General features: G+C 56.2%; 1 protein-coding gene across 2 annotated transcripts in view; it reads right to left on the bottom strand.

Moving 5' to 3' along the window:
- Grm4 (glutamate metabotropic receptor 4) overlaps positions 1-16,958 on the bottom strand; it is a 71,698-nt gene that overhangs the window by 21,678 nt on the left and 33,062 nt on the right. Inside the window, exons 3-5 of one of the 2 annotated variants that reach the window (XM_038342935.1) lie at positions 6,037-6,172; positions 3,618-3,772; positions 1,655-1,795 (exon numbers count right to left, since the gene is read on the bottom strand). In XM_038342935.1, coding sequence (XP_038198863.1) covers positions 1,655-1,795; positions 3,618-3,772; positions 6,037-6,172 — 432 coding nt within the window. The remainder of the gene's footprint in view (positions 1-1,654; positions 1,796-3,617; positions 3,773-6,036; positions 6,173-16,958) is intronic. The other variant, XM_038342936.1, reaches the window with a different exon arrangement.

The following is a 16,958-nucleotide window of genomic DNA, read 5'->3' as shown; positions in this document are numbered from 1 at the left end:
AGATCCCTGGAACTGGAAGTACTGATAATTGTGAGCCCCCCTATAAGTGCTGGGAACTGAACCTGGGTGCTCTGCAAGAGCAGTAAGTGCTCTTCACTACAGTTGTGAGCTGTAGGGATCAGAACTCAAGTCCTCACATCTGCAGGGTGAGTGCTTTACCCACGGGGCCATCGCCCCAGCCCATGTGTCGCATGGCCTCTGTGATTCCTGCCTGACATGGGCTGTGCTGCCTTTCACACCGCTTGGCCTCTCTGAGTCTCCACAGCCTCCTTTACACGCGAAACGGACGGGTTTCTAGAGTTGGGAGGGTAAAATGAAATCCTGTCAATCAGAAGCCTAATGTGCAGAAGCATGAGAAACAGACTCATGAACCTCCACACAAGACCCACATACACCCCAGCTCAGGCCCACCACTCATGCACATGCATAGCTACACACACTGCCCCTCGACACACCCACACACATGTTCTGCAGACCAGACACCACGGGCTTGGCTGTGACCCCAGTGGCTGCTCGTCCCGTGGGCTGCAGCCACCAGAGGGCAGCATATTTCTCATGCTCCCGACCCCCACTCCTCCACTTCATCTAGCTCCCTCCCACCCCACCTAGGGAACCTCCATGCCAAATCCATGCCAAAGATTCCTTGTGGCATGTCTCCACCCTCATCTCCCTGAATGAGCTGCCCAGGACACTCCAGAGGGCATAAGACAAAAGTCTTTACCCTAGGTGAGATACCACATGAATGCAGCACCCAGAATCCCAGGTCACGCGGGGGGGGGGGGGGGGGGAGTGGGCAAATCCATAGTTCTCAGGACCTGGGTCCAGATGCACATGAAGCAGGTGCCAGGCTGCAATCTCGGGGTGGAGAGCCTCAGGCCTTGGTTCAAACCCTGCCTTGGCCCTTGTCACCTGTGGGAACTAAGATCCCTTTCTCAGACCTCCCCCAACGTGACCCCTTTGGGGCTCAGTTTCCCCCATAGTGCATCCCTGTGGCTGGGAAGGGCGGCTGCCCTCCCCCACAGCACTTCCTGCTCCTTTTCAAATGGATTTTGTTTCTACAGCGCATCTCCCTCTGACCCAGCCCATGATTTATTTATCTTGTTTATCGTCTGTCTCTCCATTAGAATTAGAAACTCCATGAGGATTCAGGCTCTTTTGGTCTCCATCCTCCACAAGAACAGGCCCAAGCGTAAGCAAGCCCAGCGCTTGCTGAGTGATGGTGAAGCCCCTGGTGGGCAGGTCACAGGGGTGCCCTGTGCTGAGTGGCAGGCATGGAACCAGCTGTGCAGGGTCAGTCCAGCACAGTGAATCCCAAGGCAGTGAGACACCTCTGTGAGACCTCCTCCAGCTCTGCCCTCGGAGGGAACACAGCGCAGCCCTCGCGCTCTGAGCTCTCAGAGCCACTGTGGGCTGCGCCCTGTTCTGGCTATAGCCCTGTTCCTTCAGCCCCTATCAATTCCACTCTCAGGCCTCGCCCATCACACGTCCACACGGGAGGGGCAGCTTCTGAGTACCCACTCCCACAGGCCTCCACCCCACCCCCACAGTCCCCACCTTCTGCAGGCTCCACCTCCCACGGGGCCCCGCCCCTGCAGTCCCCACCCCCACGGTCCCACGTTCTGCCCACACAGCCCCATCACAGGTGCGTGCTCACTGGTACACTTCTTGAGGTGGCTTCCCTTCTTGAGCGCATGGCGGCTCAGCTTGCAGTGGAAGTTGTCCTCCCAAAACTCGGCAAACCAGATGTTGCGCCTGTTGTTGTCCAGCGTGCGGCTGGAGAAGTATCGGTCGAACCCTGGCAGGGAATTGGGGGTGTCAGGGCCTCCTCCCTGCCCTACACACACACACACACACACACACACACACACACACACACACAGGCAAGCAGATAAACCGGACCAGGAAGGGAAAGAAGCATCCTCTGACCTGGGGCCCAGACAAAGCTAAAAAAATAAAAACAAAAACAAGCAGACACGGCATAGTTTTGTGCCATGCAAAATGAAAAGAGCTGGGTTAGGTCCCAGGAAGCATATATAATTTAGGGCCACAGCCTGCATGGCAGAGATGCCCTCACGGTCAGGCCCAGCCTGAGCACATGGAAGAAACTGTGGCCAGAGAAGGCAGGGGGTCACTTAGAGCAAACAACAAGACCAGGTCCTGCATTGCCTCCTCAGTCTAGAACATCCGCATTGTGACACATTGCCGACAAACACCGCCGGCTTCTCGTGCCCTCTGCAAGCTGCCCAGCTCCCTTCCTGCTCAGGCAGCTCTACCTTGGGGCTGGCACTGGTAGGGCAGTGCCCTCTCCCCCTGCCCGGAGACCCTCTAGGCTCATCCCATCGGGGATCCCAGTAGAACTCAGGGGACTGTCTGAGTTATGAGGGACAGAGGGAGATGTAGTCTGGCCTGTGGTGGGGCTGGGTAACTCTTTGTTGGTGGACTATTATGGGATGTTTAATAGCATGGATGGCCTCCACCCACCAGACTCCAGGAGCATCACCAATTACTATGACAACCAATCATATCTCCAGAGGAGAACCAGTGGCCAGGTATGGTGGCGCACACCTTTAATCCTAGCACTAGGGAGGCAGAGGCAAGTGGATCTCTGTGAATTCAAAGCCAGTTTGGTCTATATAGTGAGTTCCAGGACATCCAGGGCTACTTAATGAGACCCTATATCAAAAACAAAAAATGACAGATGAGAACCAGTGTCCTTAAAACGTTCCCAATGTCCCAGACAGAAGGGGTACTTAAGTCTTGGGTTCAAATCCCAGCTCTGTGACTTAATGGCAGAGCCGCCGGGAGGCCAAACGAGGACCTGGCAGAGGCCGGCATCTGTCGCACCGCACCGGTTAGTCGTTTTGTGCTCATCGTGGCTCAGTGTGACTGGGGGGGGTGGGTGGAATTTTCCACTGCCTGTGCTGGCTGGGCCTCAAGGTGAAGAGAGGACACTCTACGTGACCTTCGGCAAGTGATGGAGAGGCAGATGAGAGGCTGGCTCCTGAGGTCCTTTCCAGGCCTGTCATCTTAACACTGGTTTTCACCGAGTAGAACAAAGGTAACCAGAAGGCCCTGGGAGCCACCTCCCCTTCATGAGACAGGGTGCTACCAAATCAGGCTACCACCAGGACGCTGACCTCATGCCTCACACCCTGCAAGACTCCGGCCAGAGAGCTTTATTCTGACCCAAGATGGCTGTGGCCTTCGCCCCAGAGGAAGGGGTGTGGGCAAGGCAGAAAGGAAGGGAGGCAAGACAGAGCAGGGTGCCCAGTCCCAGCCGCTGGCCCTGAGCTGGCTCCACCCAAACATGCTGTCATGCAGACCTCTCCTGCAGAGCCTTCTCCAAGGCAGGGGAAGGGTCCCAGATAGGAGAGGGGTGGGTCGGACAGGCTAGGGACTCTGTCATGACCACATGCCTGGCTTATCCCACAACCAAGCAGCTAAGAAGCCACAGGGACAGTCCCGGGCCTGCACTCCAGTTCTATCATGCTAGAGGCCTCTGCATGCAAGCGGTTACAGGCCAATGAAGAGGAGAGACAAGACGGGGACAGGAGAGGATGCGAGTGGACAGGAAGCCATGAGGGAGGATGGCCGTCATCCCCACCTGCTGGGCCTACCTCGGACAGACATCCTCTTGGGGAGGATGGTGACAGCACCCTCGGCCACCTCCTCCAGGCGCAGCACGGGAGCGCTCTTGGAGCCCCAGCTGTCAGAGCCCATCCAGAAGAAGTGGCCAGTCTGGTTGGCCCTGCGCGCTGCTTCCAGCACCCTCCTGTGGGGACACAGCAGCCCAGCCCAGGTGTGTATGGCTGCCCAGCTGCCCCACCCTCTACGCCCATCTCCCTGGCTGTATCTGGACCCTCCATCAACACTCTACAGCCCAGAACCCATGCCTGCTCCTATTCCCAACCACAGAGGATACCCCACGCACAGCCTATGCTCACCCCCAGGCTATACCCGCGCCCCTCACCCCTGGCTCACAATCACTGCTGCCTGTCAGTGCTCCAGGCCTGGAGTTCCTCAGCTCTTTGGCCTATCCCTATCCTTTCTCTTCCAGGTCTGTCTCCGTGAGCCTACATCTGACCCTGCAAAGACCAGCCGTGTGTCCCCAAATCTATGTCTGCCCCCACTTGGGCTCCAGATGACATCTGTTGAACCCCTATCCTCTCAGAGGCAGGCTCCCTGGCATCAGGCCACCCCACAACAAGGCCCTCTTTCACATGGATGCCACAAGGTACTTGTCCATCCGACCCTCCTCCACCAGAGGTCAGACCCTTCCAGAGCTGCTCCAGTGCTCTCAGTCCTGACTGCTCTTCCAGGCAGAGAACTAACTGATCAAGGGGCACAGCCCAAGCCCATCACAGGGCTGAGGAGACCAATGGCACTCCACTGGTCTTGAACTGGGTCTCTCTCTCGAGTCCAGCTCTTCAGAGGGAAGAAGAGGAGCGGGTAGGAGTCCCTTGACCTCACTCCCTTGGAGAGTAGTTGGAAACTCCCCTGTGGGAGACAGGGACCCCAGACACTGCTCCTGCCCTTCCCTGGTGAGGAGCAGAATGCAGGCCCAGGGTCCTGGGGTGCGAGGTCTAGGCATGCAGAATTCTAGGGGAGAGTATGAACTGGACTTCTAGAGGGGAAATATTCTCCCCAAGCCCCGGAACCTGCTGCCAAGCCAGCCCACTGTCACCCAAGGTCCCTGCTCTCATCTCTGACAACTCTTGGCCCCTTAGCAGGCCACCACCCACCTTGGGCCACCACTAATGGCAGATGGGGCAGGCACATGGAACCTCAGCCACAATCCTGTTAATGCTTCCCGAGTCTGAGAAGCCAAGGGGAGTGGAGCTCGCATCCCACACCCAGGTCATCACCTGCATTTATTTTTACCTCAATCCACTTCTGAAAACACAGTGGAGTTCCAGAAACAGCCTGCCTCCTGCCAGACTGCCCTTGTGGCTCGGCAGAGTCCCATCCAGCCCCGCCCCTAGTCACGAGGACCCGGACCATTACCCTTCTTCCCATTGGGAGGCTTCTCTGAACTAGGGTACCCTCAGAAGCAGGAGGCTCCAAGTGGAATGCACAGCAGGAGGCAGGACTGGCTCTAGGGGTGTCGGAGAGGAGCCAGGGGGCAAGGGAAAGACTCAGAGAAGCCTGCGGTCACTAAGCAACCATTGCCCTCAGGGCATGTAGAGCCCTGACACCAATATCTGGGGGACCCGTGTGCTTTGAAGAGGTTCACAGTGCCTGCCTCTGTGCACCCGGAAGGGTTCCACGTGAGACCAAATCTGCCTGGAAACCCTGTCTGAGTGGGTCCTTTCTCCCCCATTCCTGCATTGTCCCCTGGTCTTGTATGTTGCTGCAACTCAGGGCTCCAGGCTGGGTGTAGGGATGGGTTGGAAGGGGAAGTAGAGCCAGCATTGGCCTTAGAGGGCTCCAGGAGAGGGTCACTGAGCCTGGGGCTCACTTTCCTCTGTGAAATCAGGCCTACCCCTTCCCCCAGTTCTGTTCATAAGCAGGGTTCTCTCTCAAAGGTGAACCCCAGGGACCTGAGAGGGGTTTCTAGAAGCGGGGTCAAGTGAGAAGCGAGAGGAAAGGAGGGAAGCTGGGAAGGGTCCACGGGGACAGTCGGTAGAAGGCCCTTGGGCTGGTGACCTCTGACCCCTGTGCAGGGTGGAGGATACACGGAGGGACTGGCAGGGTCTCCACAGTCCTTGTGCTTAGAGTCACCGATTCTGGGGTCTAGGAAGGAGCCCGCCTACCACAGTGCGGGCAAGAGATTAAGGGACTTGGCTGAGGTCACACCTCCAGCAGGTGAATTACGACTACGGAGCATGTCTCAAGTCTATGAGGCAGCAGCCTCTCCCCTAAGTGTTCCGCTGGCCACTTGGCTGGCAGCATGGATGTGGGAAACAGAGAGGGGAAGGGGCCCCACAAGAATAGCTGGTTCTAGCCTGGGAGTCCAACCACTCTGATACACCCTGTGCCCCTCCCCATCTTCCTGGAGGGACATGCCTGGACTACCATCTGCCGTGGCCACCCTACCTGATGTCATCCTCATTGGCAAAGATGATGATGGCCCTGGCATTGGATGTTTCCAGGAGGCGTTTGATGATCTTGTCAAACTCCCCGGTCTTGGGTTCCCGAGGAATCTTCACCGACTGGGCAATGCACACGCCTCCTGTGGAGAGGCCCTGCCTGTCAGCCTAAGCGACCAAGTCTGAGATCCCCACTTCTTCAACACAGCCCAGGAAACTGTGGCTGGGGTCCTTCTCTTGACTCCCAGAGACCCCCATCACGGTGACAAACACCAACCACAGCGTGAATGCAGACCCTGGGTGGAACACTTAAGTACGCTGTGCCTCGGTGTCCCTGATGGAGGCTAGCAAGAGCCATACTGCCTATTTGCAATCTTGGCTTTTACCAGTTAATGCTGGGTCACCTAAAGGTAGTCGCTCAGCCTCTCTGCGTCTCAAAGATCACATTTAAAAAGTGGAGATTAGAAGGCGACCTAGTTCACTGGCTTCTTGTGGAACCTGTGAGTCAGCGTGAGCAAACCTGCTGTCTGTTGCCCAGCAAGGACCTGGAAGCATCGGCTATTTTTATCAGTATCACCTGAGAAGGTTCTTTGAAGGCTTGAATCTGAGAATAGCCACCCTGGTCACCGATGTCCCTGCACCCATGTCTGCACACTTTCTATCCCTGTCCCAGAGACCCTGCGCCCCACACGTCCTGGGGCAGGGCTGTATGTGTGGCTGATGGGGTGGGCCAGGATGCACCCAGCTTTGTGGCCAGCAGACACCAGGGAGCACTTTGAAGTCAGTTCTCAGAGGCTCTTGGACAGGCCTGTCAGGTGGGTGCAGGTAGAAGGCCATGTCATTCATTCGTGGCCCACCTGCATGCCCTCTGTGGAGAGCAGCCGAGGCTCACCTGTGGTCACCACTGCGTGGGGCAGGTGAGGAAACTGGAGCCCAGATAGTCTGCCTGGCCCAGCCCTACCCTGCCAGGAGCTGGGCACTCTAGACAAGACCCTCAAGGCCCCTGGTAGAGCTGGGAAGCATCCTATCCTTAAATTGTGGCCAGTTCCATAGCTGCTGTCCTATGTCCCCTGGGCTTCCACCTGGTCTGTCTGCACAGATGCCACGCTCCCGGGTGCTAGTCACACTGGAGGGGAGGCTCCAAGAGGCTACCTCACAAGAGGACACAGAACTGCGTGTGAGAGGGCAGGAGGTGGCTTGCCAGCTGGGGGGACATACACAATGGCAAAGGCACTCTCTGAGGGTGGCTGTTTCAGCCAGGGCACACATGCGCGCACACACACACAGACACACACACACACACACAGACACACACACACACAGACACACACACACACAGAGGACCGGGTAGTTCTTTGATCACTCCTAGACACACAACAAGTCTCAAACATGGTCAAGGGAACCAGGCCCTGGGTCTCCACCCCTTCCAGCCGTGGGCCACAGAAAGCCAGGGAACGGTCGGCTGCCCTCGCTGGCTGGCGGCGTTCTAACGATGGCAGTACTCAGCTGCTGCCAACCTGCCATATGGTCTCTCTCCAGTTAGAAAATGGGCCAATGGCGACGTGTCTTCTTCCCCATCTGGGGACACAGATGGACAAGAGGAAGCAGCTAGTCCAGGCAGTGGGGATGGGCCACCTGGCTCAAGGAAGTGGGAAGTGAGAGTTTATCTCCTACAGGGAGAAAGTATTAGGTTAAGACACTCCTGGGCCAGTGCATGCTGGCCTGGTCTTCATGCCTCATCTTGCCGAAAAGGAGGAGGAAGAGGCGATGGCTCACTGAAGGGGATGTTAGTCACAGGAAACTGAGTGTTGTGTGTGGCCTTGGAGGCTGTGGTATTTATGGAGCATCCCACACAAGTTGATTGTGACCTAAGAGAGGCCACATGAAGTCACTCCTCTGTGGCGTGACACCACCATCCCAGCACTGTCTCCCTCCCCGCTCCACTGCCCTCAGGCTCTCTGTGAACTCCACCGAGAGCTACTGTCCACACTGTCGTATGGAGCAATAGAAGCTGGCAGACAGACAGACAGACAATAAACAGTCGCCCCCAGCTCTAGGCAGACACAGGACTAAAAGGCCTGAAGGAATCTGGGGTTCCCATGCCCCCCAAAGCCTGATGGGTCCCCTTTAGAGATCCCTCAGATCATTCCACAGGTGCTAGCCAACCTCCTACCAGGAACCTGGCTGCCAGATCCCTGTGCAGAACCAACCATGTGCTAGCTTGCTTGTCCCAGCCAAGACAAGGCCTCTATGTGCTGGCCAGAGGCAGATGCCACAGCCTCTCACTGAAGAGATCTCTGATTACATGCAATCCATGAGGCCCGAGACCCCAGTACACACTAGGAGAACAGAGAGTCTAAGGCCAGAGAGGAACTTCGCCTTACCTGGAGACACTTAGCAGGGGCAAGCCTCCTCCACATTCTGTGCTGACCACCGTCTGGTGTTCTGAATGCTTGGGGCGGGGTCCTACCTCCCACACCTGCTCAGGCTCCTCCCAACCTGCTCAGGCTCCTCTCCAGTTGCTCAGGCTCCTCCCCACCTGCTCAGCCCCTCCTCAGTTTCTTACAGCAATGGTCCTGCAGGCTCCTCCTCTCCTTCTCTTTTCCCTTTTCTGAAAAATACTTTTAAATGTAAAAACCGGAAAAAAAAAATAATGAAAAGACAAACCCTAGGAAGTCAAGTGGAAAAGCCTATATTGCTACAGAATACAGTAGACTGCAGAGAGGAGAGCAGGGGAGGACAGAGGAGGATAGGGGAGGGTAGGGGAAGGTAGGGGAGGGCAGGGGAGGGCAAAAGAGGACAGAGGAGGGCAGGGGAGGGCAGGGGAGGGCAGGGGAGGACAGGGGAGGACAGGGAGAATAGTGGGGGGCAGGTGGTTGGGAATCTCTCTCACACACACACATGCACACGCACACACATGCACACACACACACACTCAACACATTGCTCGTGGTCCTACACTCCAGGACTTCACAGAGACACAGCTCTCCCACCCCATTCCACAGAAGAGCCGCCACCACCACAAGGACTGACACAGGGCCACACACCTGAAACGGCCACACCTTGCACAATCCGCAGCTATGCAAGCTCATGCAGGCACCACACAGCAGCACACGTGCAGGCACCATGGCCACTGTTGATGTCACAGCCTCCACACACCACAGCTGTATGCACAGCTGTGCACACCACAGGAGATGGATTGAACCCACCAGACCACACCATTGTGCCTAAATGACCTCGAATGGACGCCCAAGCACGGAGCCCTATTCTTATATATGTACAACACACAGACACAAACAACTTGCTGTCACATACACAACACAGATGCACATGTTCCTAGTCAGTCAGACAGTAAGTTGACCACCCTGGCCCCTCACGAGGTTCACAGCCCCCTCCCCCACAGCTTCCCCGGTCTCCCATGTCCACCATGCATGTTCACCCAGTCTCTCAGGCCCAGCCCTTTCCTCACGGGGAGGTCCTCTTACTGAGTGCCCAGTGGACCACCCATCTCACACCAGGTACCAGGCGACCCCACACACTCCAGGGGCTGCTGGAAGCTGAGAGTCACGGCAGCTCTCTGGAGCCTGCCCACACACCCTACAGGCCTCAGACATCCCGTTGCTTAGGCCTTTTCACTTAGCTGGGAGCAGATCTGAGCTGCTGGACAGCACCCCAGGGTCTATGGCAAAGCCCTCATCCTCAGTGTCCCCTCTCTTGGCACTGAGCCATGTCCCTGTGGGGTTAGGGATACACAGTGAGGCATAAAGGAACCTAGGCATTAGAGACCAGTGAGACACTGTGACACGGGCTAAGAGGGCACAGATGGCCCTGGTCCCATCTCAGACACCAACTACTTCCACTGACAGCCAAGTCACCCAGCAGTAAGAATGTGACACATATCCAGCCTGGACCAGGCCAAGTGTCCAGGGTGAGGGAGGATACACGGACCACCATGAAAGCCCTACTGTCCCTGGCTGGCCTTCAGAAAGGCTCAGGGCTTCATTATTCATGGTGTTGGGCTCTAGGGAGGAAATTCACTGAGTGATTGTCTTAATATCCAACATAAATGCATTTAGGCAAAGCACCTCCGAAACAACGAAGCCGGAAAAAATCCAGAGAAGGGAAGTGCTAGAGGCAGGTGCTGAGGAGGGGACCAAGGGGACAGGATGCAAGCAGAAAATTAGTGGAGGCCCTGTCCACGAATATCCTTCCACCCAAATCCTCCTCAGCAAAATGACTGTTCATTGATGGAGAAAATCCACCTGCTCCCCAGATTCACTGCAGAGAGGGCAAGGGTTCCCCTAAGACCCTCACATACTCCTAGATGCTGAGTTCAGACCCCGGTCTACTGACCAGCTCACTGGAGGGGGCTCAGTAGCTAAAAGGGCCCCCCAGTCTGGCCAAGGTTGTCTCCATCAGCCACACCCAGGGTAGCACACACAGAACAAGACCTCTTCTCCTTTCTCATCCACCTCTGCATCCAGAAACAGGCAGACAAGGGCTACACAAGGGCTCTTCAGCCCCATCCCCCACCCCAGCTTTTTAAACAGGACTACTTCGTCCAAGTCATGCACCCACTGCTACCTCAAGTCTTGGCCACTATGGTCCTGAGGCAAGCAGTCGCTACCTCTCTCCTGTCCACCTTACCCACAAAGCCTCTGGGTCTGATCCCCCCAAAAGTTTCCCAGCTCTTGGAAGTGGTCCAGTCTTGCCCCTCCTCTCTCTCTAATGGCACTGGTCACCCCTGCCTTGTGCTGTGTGACTTGTCTACATCAGAGAGAGGGCTGAGCCTGGGAGCCAGGACTCAAGTCCCAAGTGCCACTTCTTAGCTCTGTAACTTTGGACAAGGCATTTAATTATCCCCGGATTTTGTCCAACATCAAGTGTGAAGAACGGGGTATATAGAAGAGTGTGGTAGCACACATCTATAATCCTAGCAATCAGGAGGCTGAGGCAGGAGGATTGCCTTAAATTCAAAGCCAACCAGGTCTGCATTGTGAAACTCTATCTCGGGGGGGCAGGGAGGAAGGGAAGGAAGGAAGGAAGGAAGGAAGGAAGGAAGGAAGAAGAGAAATAAGGAAAGAAAAAAAGACTGAGCAAGCAAACACAGGTAAAGGCACAGGACAGTGCCTGACGCAAGAACACAGCAAAACTGCCCTGTGTTCTCCTGAGGTTGGCTTTCCTCCATGAGAGTCCCTCAAGAGATTATCATCCTCCCTTTGACTCTCCAGGTCCCAGCAGACAGGGGAGCTCAATTAATAATAGTTCAATACACCCAGGCAGTGGTGGCACATGACTTTAATCTCAGCACTCCGGAGGCAGAGGCAGGTGGATCTCTTGAGTTTGAGGCCAGCCTGGTCTACAGAGTGAGTTCCAGGACTACACAGAGAAACCCTGTCTCAAAAAATAAAAAGATAACACTAATACTAATAATTTCCATTTGCCATCTAGGAGATGGGAAGCCAGTGGGCTGGTGTTGGAGATTCCTGCATGTAGAGAGACTTGGGGTGCCAGGCCAATTCCACCCCCATAGGAGCAACATTCAGGCAGGGGAGAGCAGCAGGGGTCAGGGGCTGGCAGCAGCGATCCTGCCCTGTGGTTTGGCCAGAGTGGGGTGGGCCGTTGCAGACGGGGATAAAATATTTAGAAGTCCACATCCCCGGGAAGTGGAAACTGACAAGCAAAATGAAATGTTGAGATGTAATTACGCAGGCAGCCCAAGCATGTCTCGCTGCAGGCAGCTCAGCCCTGAGCCTGGCACAGCAGTCCCTGGTAAGGAAGTCCTCCAGGGCCCTCCCAGCCAGCCCTGCCCTCTCTGCAAGCCAGGCTAAAGGGCAGCGGCAGCTGAGCAATAGAACCAGGGGCTGGGGGCAGACCCTGCACCCCATTTAGCTTTAGCTTCCTGGTAGGAAATGAAGCTGTTGACCCATGCCCCAGAAAGGGAACCAGCTGGCCTTGGTGGCTAGCAATGAGGGTGATACAGACCCAAAACAGCAGAAGCCATCCTGACCAGCTTAATGGTCAGGGCCGTGTGTGTGTGTGTGTGTGTGTGTGTGTGTGTGTGTGTGTGTTATGGGGGGTTGGTACCTGGAGACCTGGCTGCCATGGGTTCCGGTTAGTAAGAACTGATGAACCAGATTAGGAACTGACCCATCAAAATTGCCCCAGACCTGCAGCTGTTGAGCGAAGGCTTGCAGTCCCGAAGCTAGCCACCAGCCCTGAGAGGAGAAAGACATGCTAGGCAGGGAGGGAGGGGCTCAAGCCTCAGTCTTCGAGGTGGCCTAAATGTCCACCCTGATGGGTGGGTGGGTGGAACCTGCTAGCTCCTCTGGTTTGGCGTGGAACGTCCCTCGTGTCAGACTGGCACTAGCTATGGCACGAGGGTCCCTCCCCAGAATCTGACACTGAATATTAGAGATGAAGTCGTGATAATTGCTCATGTCTCTAAGAGCATTGGGAGCAAGAAAGAACAGACTGCCCAGCCTTTTAGCTCCTTTCTGATCTAAACCTGAGTCCACAGAAGGACTTCAGCTTGCCCCAGGTTGACCAGCGTGGGCCAGGAATGCATATCTGGTGTCACCAGGCTGCCTCAGGCATACCCAGGCAGCCGACCACTCGAGCCCCAGCTGCGGTGCCCCCTCCCCCGTGGGCCCTATTCTCGCAGAACAGCCTGCTCCCCCTCCTACTCTCCAGTCCATTGTGTTCACCCCCTTCCTAAATCCACTCCAGAGTGTCCTCTAGGGGGCTGACAGGGCACCCCAGCTCCCTTGCTGTTCCCCACCCAGGAGCCCTGCCACTACAACCCCGGCATCCGGAAGCGCATGTGGATACTGAAGAAAGAGCAACTGGGTCGTAGCTGGACAGTGGTCCAGAAGCCCCACCCCCACCTCTAGCCCTTCCCGTGTTCCCTACCCATTCACTGTCTGTCTTCGGCCCCCTTCCTCCCCCTCTCTCCCTCCTACCCACCCCATCAGCCCTCCCTGACCACACAGCCCTCCTTAGACAGTTAGCATTGCCCTGTGCTGCCTCATTGGCCCCTCCCAATCAGTTCACATCCTGGGTATGTGGATGAGGAAACTGAGCCCACCTGTGATCCAGAGCCTGCATGGCTGCCTCTGCCCACTCTGTCTCTGACTTAGGTGCTCCCTCCTCCCTGCCCCTTTCCCCTCCCCGGCCCCTTCCTCTATTTCACTTCTTTTAGGTGACTAGTAAGTCATCCTGCCCCTCTCCCCACATCCCTGGGCCAGGAGGAAGTTCTCCTGGCAAGGGGTGGCAAGGGCCTCAGGGCCCTCCTTGCTCCTCCTGTCCCCATCCTCCCTTTCCATTCCCTTCTTGTCACCTTGTCTGGCTGCTTCCTACACCCAAGGCTTCCCTTGAGTCCCAAGGCCTCTTAGCTTCCTTCTGGCTTGTTAAAAATTTGCATAGAATTTGCCTAGAGTACCCGCATGGTCGTTCTGTCTATGGTAAAGTAGAGCCAGATGGAGCATACGTGAGTCAAGGAAGGCAGAGACCGAGGAAGAAGAGGATCCAGGAGACCAAGTGCTCACCTTGGGTGGACACCCCCAGAGGCAGGCCCATACCCTCCAGTCCTCACTGGGCCTCATGGAGGCTGGTCTGACTATTTTTTTTAAATCATTTTTCCAGCAACCAGTAAAAACAAGAATTACCTCTTCAGAGAAACCAAAAGCCCAAAAGGACCAGTGGCCCAACCACATGGGAAAGCCACCAGGCAGGCCTGGGCACACTTCCTGCCTAGTAGCCTGCTCCATCCGACCTGCTCCTCCAGGACCCTCTGAGCCAGGCCCAGGCTCCCCAGCCTGCAACCACAGCCCCTTCAGCCATGCGCACTGATTGCTGGAGACCAGCATTTTCATCTCCTCCTCGTTGTGGCCAGACCTGCCTGGTCACAGCAGTGTCCAGGAATAAATGTGTTTGGGTAAGGAGGAAATTGGTAACAAAGCCGAGGGGAAGGGCTGTGTCTCGCAGACTCTCGGCTGGCTCGGTGTCTGCAGGCTGGCCAGGAGCAGGCAGCTTGCTACCGGCTGGAGCCAAGCCCACGGAGCAGAGCTGCCTGGGAATGCCCAGCCTGGCCTCGCTGCCACTCTCCATGGTGCTGAAGCTTGGGCTGGGCTCAATCACCTCTATCCATGGGAACCCAAGACCACAGTCAGTGACTAGAACACAACCCACCTTCCTTCTCTCCACCTGAACCCACGGTCCAAACCCTCATCTCTTAAAAAAAATTGGGTGTGGGGTGTGTGTGTGTGTGTGTGTGTGTGTGTGTGTGTGTGTGTGTGTTATGTGGTGTGTATGTGTGTGTGGTATGTGGTGTGTGTATGTGTGTATGGTATGTGGTGTATGTGTGTATGGTATGTGGTGGGGGGTGTGTGTGGTATGTGGTGTGTGTGTGTATAGTATGTGGGGTGTGTGTGTGGTATGTGGGGTGTGTGGTGTGTGTGTGTGTGTGTGTGAGAGAGAGAGAGAGTGAGAGAGAGAGAGAGAGAGAGAGAGAGAGAGAGAGAGAGAGAGAGAGAGAAATCCATCACCCTCTGTCTCAAGTCTCATGTCTCTGTTCACAGCCCTCAGTGGCTCTAGGCACACTCCCCCTCTGGTGGTCCAAGAGGCTCATCCTGTTCCCCCTCATGACTCTCCCCAAATGCCAGTCTGGCTCTACTGTGGATGGAGTCTCAGAAGTCTAGAGCAGGCAGGCTGTCCAAGGGGCTGGCTAAGGCAGCAGAGTCTGTTCAGCCTCTAGTGCTCTGAAGGGGACAGAACAACGAGGCAGACAGAAACAGCTCCAGCACCTACATGGCCCCGTGCTGGTCCCACACAAGAAGAACTGAACAATGCTGGAGAGGTGTGACTAGGGTCACACAAGTGTGCATGGGGCAGGGGCAGGACAACACTGCTGGCACGCTGCACAATGCCAGGGGGCAGGGCCCCAGGGGAGTCAGGCAAGGAAACTGTGGTTCCTCCAACCCCTGGGACAAGGCAATGGCTCATAGCAGCTATTCCAAAAGCTTAGCGGTGGCATGGAAGGCCACAGGAGTGAGCTGCCAGGGTAGATAGGTCAGCAGACAGGAGAAAGCCACTGATCTGACTGATCTGGGGCCATTGTCAGCTGCTGCTGAACAGCCAGAAGCAATAGAGGAGCCCCCTCCTGACTCTATGGGTGCCTGAAAGACACAAGAGGATTTGGGGGAGAAGATAAACTTAGAAAGAGACTTTGAGATTCAAAGACATGATTGATAAGACACTAGGAGGTGTCTTATCTAAAGGAACTCCTGGCTGCAGGAGCACCAGGGCTTTGGGGCCAAGGGTCACTGCGGTACCTGGCCTCCAAACAGTGAGGTAAGACTGGAAAGCTAAGGGACAGGAAGAATTCAAACGAGGGAGTCCAGAGGTCCCCTGCCCCCGCACCTTCACATCCGCGAAGAAGCTAAGGCTCTGAGAAGTACCCTTACAAGTTCAGGGCCACACCACACCCACAGCGGGTCTAGAGCTCAGACAGACTCTAAGTGGAACCTCACAGTGCTTCTGGGGAGGGAAGGGGGCGGGGTGCACGTGCTATTCCTATTCCTGTTGGACGGAAGTGGAAGCAGAAGGCTCAGGTTCAAGGCAGTGGATTTGAGCTCAGCCTCCTGCCATAGCACTTGGGCTCTGAGCCACCCAGAGGTGAGCTGCAAAGCCAAAGCCACCAAAGGGGATTCTTTAAACCCCCAAACATCACCAGGCAGTGGTGGCACACTCCTTTAATCCCAGCACTCGGGAGGCAGAGGCAGGAGGATCTCTGTGAGTTCGAGGCTAGCCTGGTCTACAGAGTGAGTTCCAGGACAGCCAGGACTGTTACACAGAGAAACAGCATGTTCCTCGCAGCAGGCACACGGCTTCCTGCGGAAGACAGAAGGCAGCAGACTCAGAGCAGGACAGCCCAGCAAGTGACATCTCCCTCTCGCTGCTGTCAAGGCACACTCGTCAAAGGCCAGCAGAGAGAACCAGAGAAAGTGACAGCACACACACGCATGCACGCATACACACCAGGGCCTGACGACATCTAGCCCTAGGGACTCACCAACCTGAGAGGTGTCAACACCCTGCTGCAGGCCAGAGCATCAGAGAAATCAGAGCAGACAGGTAAAGTCCCCGAGGCGGGCCGTGCAAGCATGGGGGTTCATCTTCATCACACAGGATTGACCCGGCCATCAGTAGCAGCCACATTCATGCCAACACCTTGCCAATCCCCAGCCTGGCGAAGACACCAGCTGGGGCCTGGTGGGCCTCGCCAATCAGCAGGGCTGATCATGGTGGTCCCACAGGCAGTGTCAGGTCCCAGACACTGAATGGAAGACATGCTGGGTCTGAGGTTCAGGGCAGCCTGTGGGTTTCTGGGATTCAGGGAGGGACAGGCATGTGGCAGGGCCCCTCTCCTCCTAAATTCTCCAAGATGGGCCTCAGGCTACCTCCTCTCCTCAGTCTCCTCAAAGAGTAGACAGTTGTGTGTGTGGGGGGGGAGGCAGAAGCTGCTGAGCCACAAATAGGCAGATACTCCAAGCTAAAGCCACAATGGTCCCCTCCTGTCTCTCCCTAGCCCTGACTGAACCACCCACAGAGTAGCCAGGGCTTACTCCCAAACACCTATCATAGCCTTTCTGAGCCCAAAGATGAAGCCCTACAGTACTCCTCTGGGTGCCCACTCCTATGCCCCTCTGGTGTTCACTCCTGTGCCCCTCTGGTGTCCACTCCTGCGCCCCTCTGGTGTCTATTCCTGCGCCCCTCTGGTGTCCACTCCTGCGCCCCTCTGGTGTCCACTCCTGTGCCCCTCTGGTGTCCACTCCTGTGCCCCTCTGGTGTCCACTCCTGTGCCCCTCTGGTGTCCACTCCTGCACCCCTCTGGTGTCTACTCCTGCACCCCTCTGGGTGCCCACTCCT

Source organism: Arvicola amphibius, chromosome 9 (assembly GCF_903992535.2).
Source record: "Arvicola amphibius chromosome 9, mArvAmp1.2, whole genome shotgun sequence".
NCBI classification, from domain to species: Eukaryota; Metazoa; Chordata; class Mammalia; order Rodentia; family Cricetidae; genus Arvicola; species Arvicola amphibius.
Note: the sequence above shows the minus strand (reverse complement) of the source record. Positions and strands in the feature narration are given on the sequence as shown.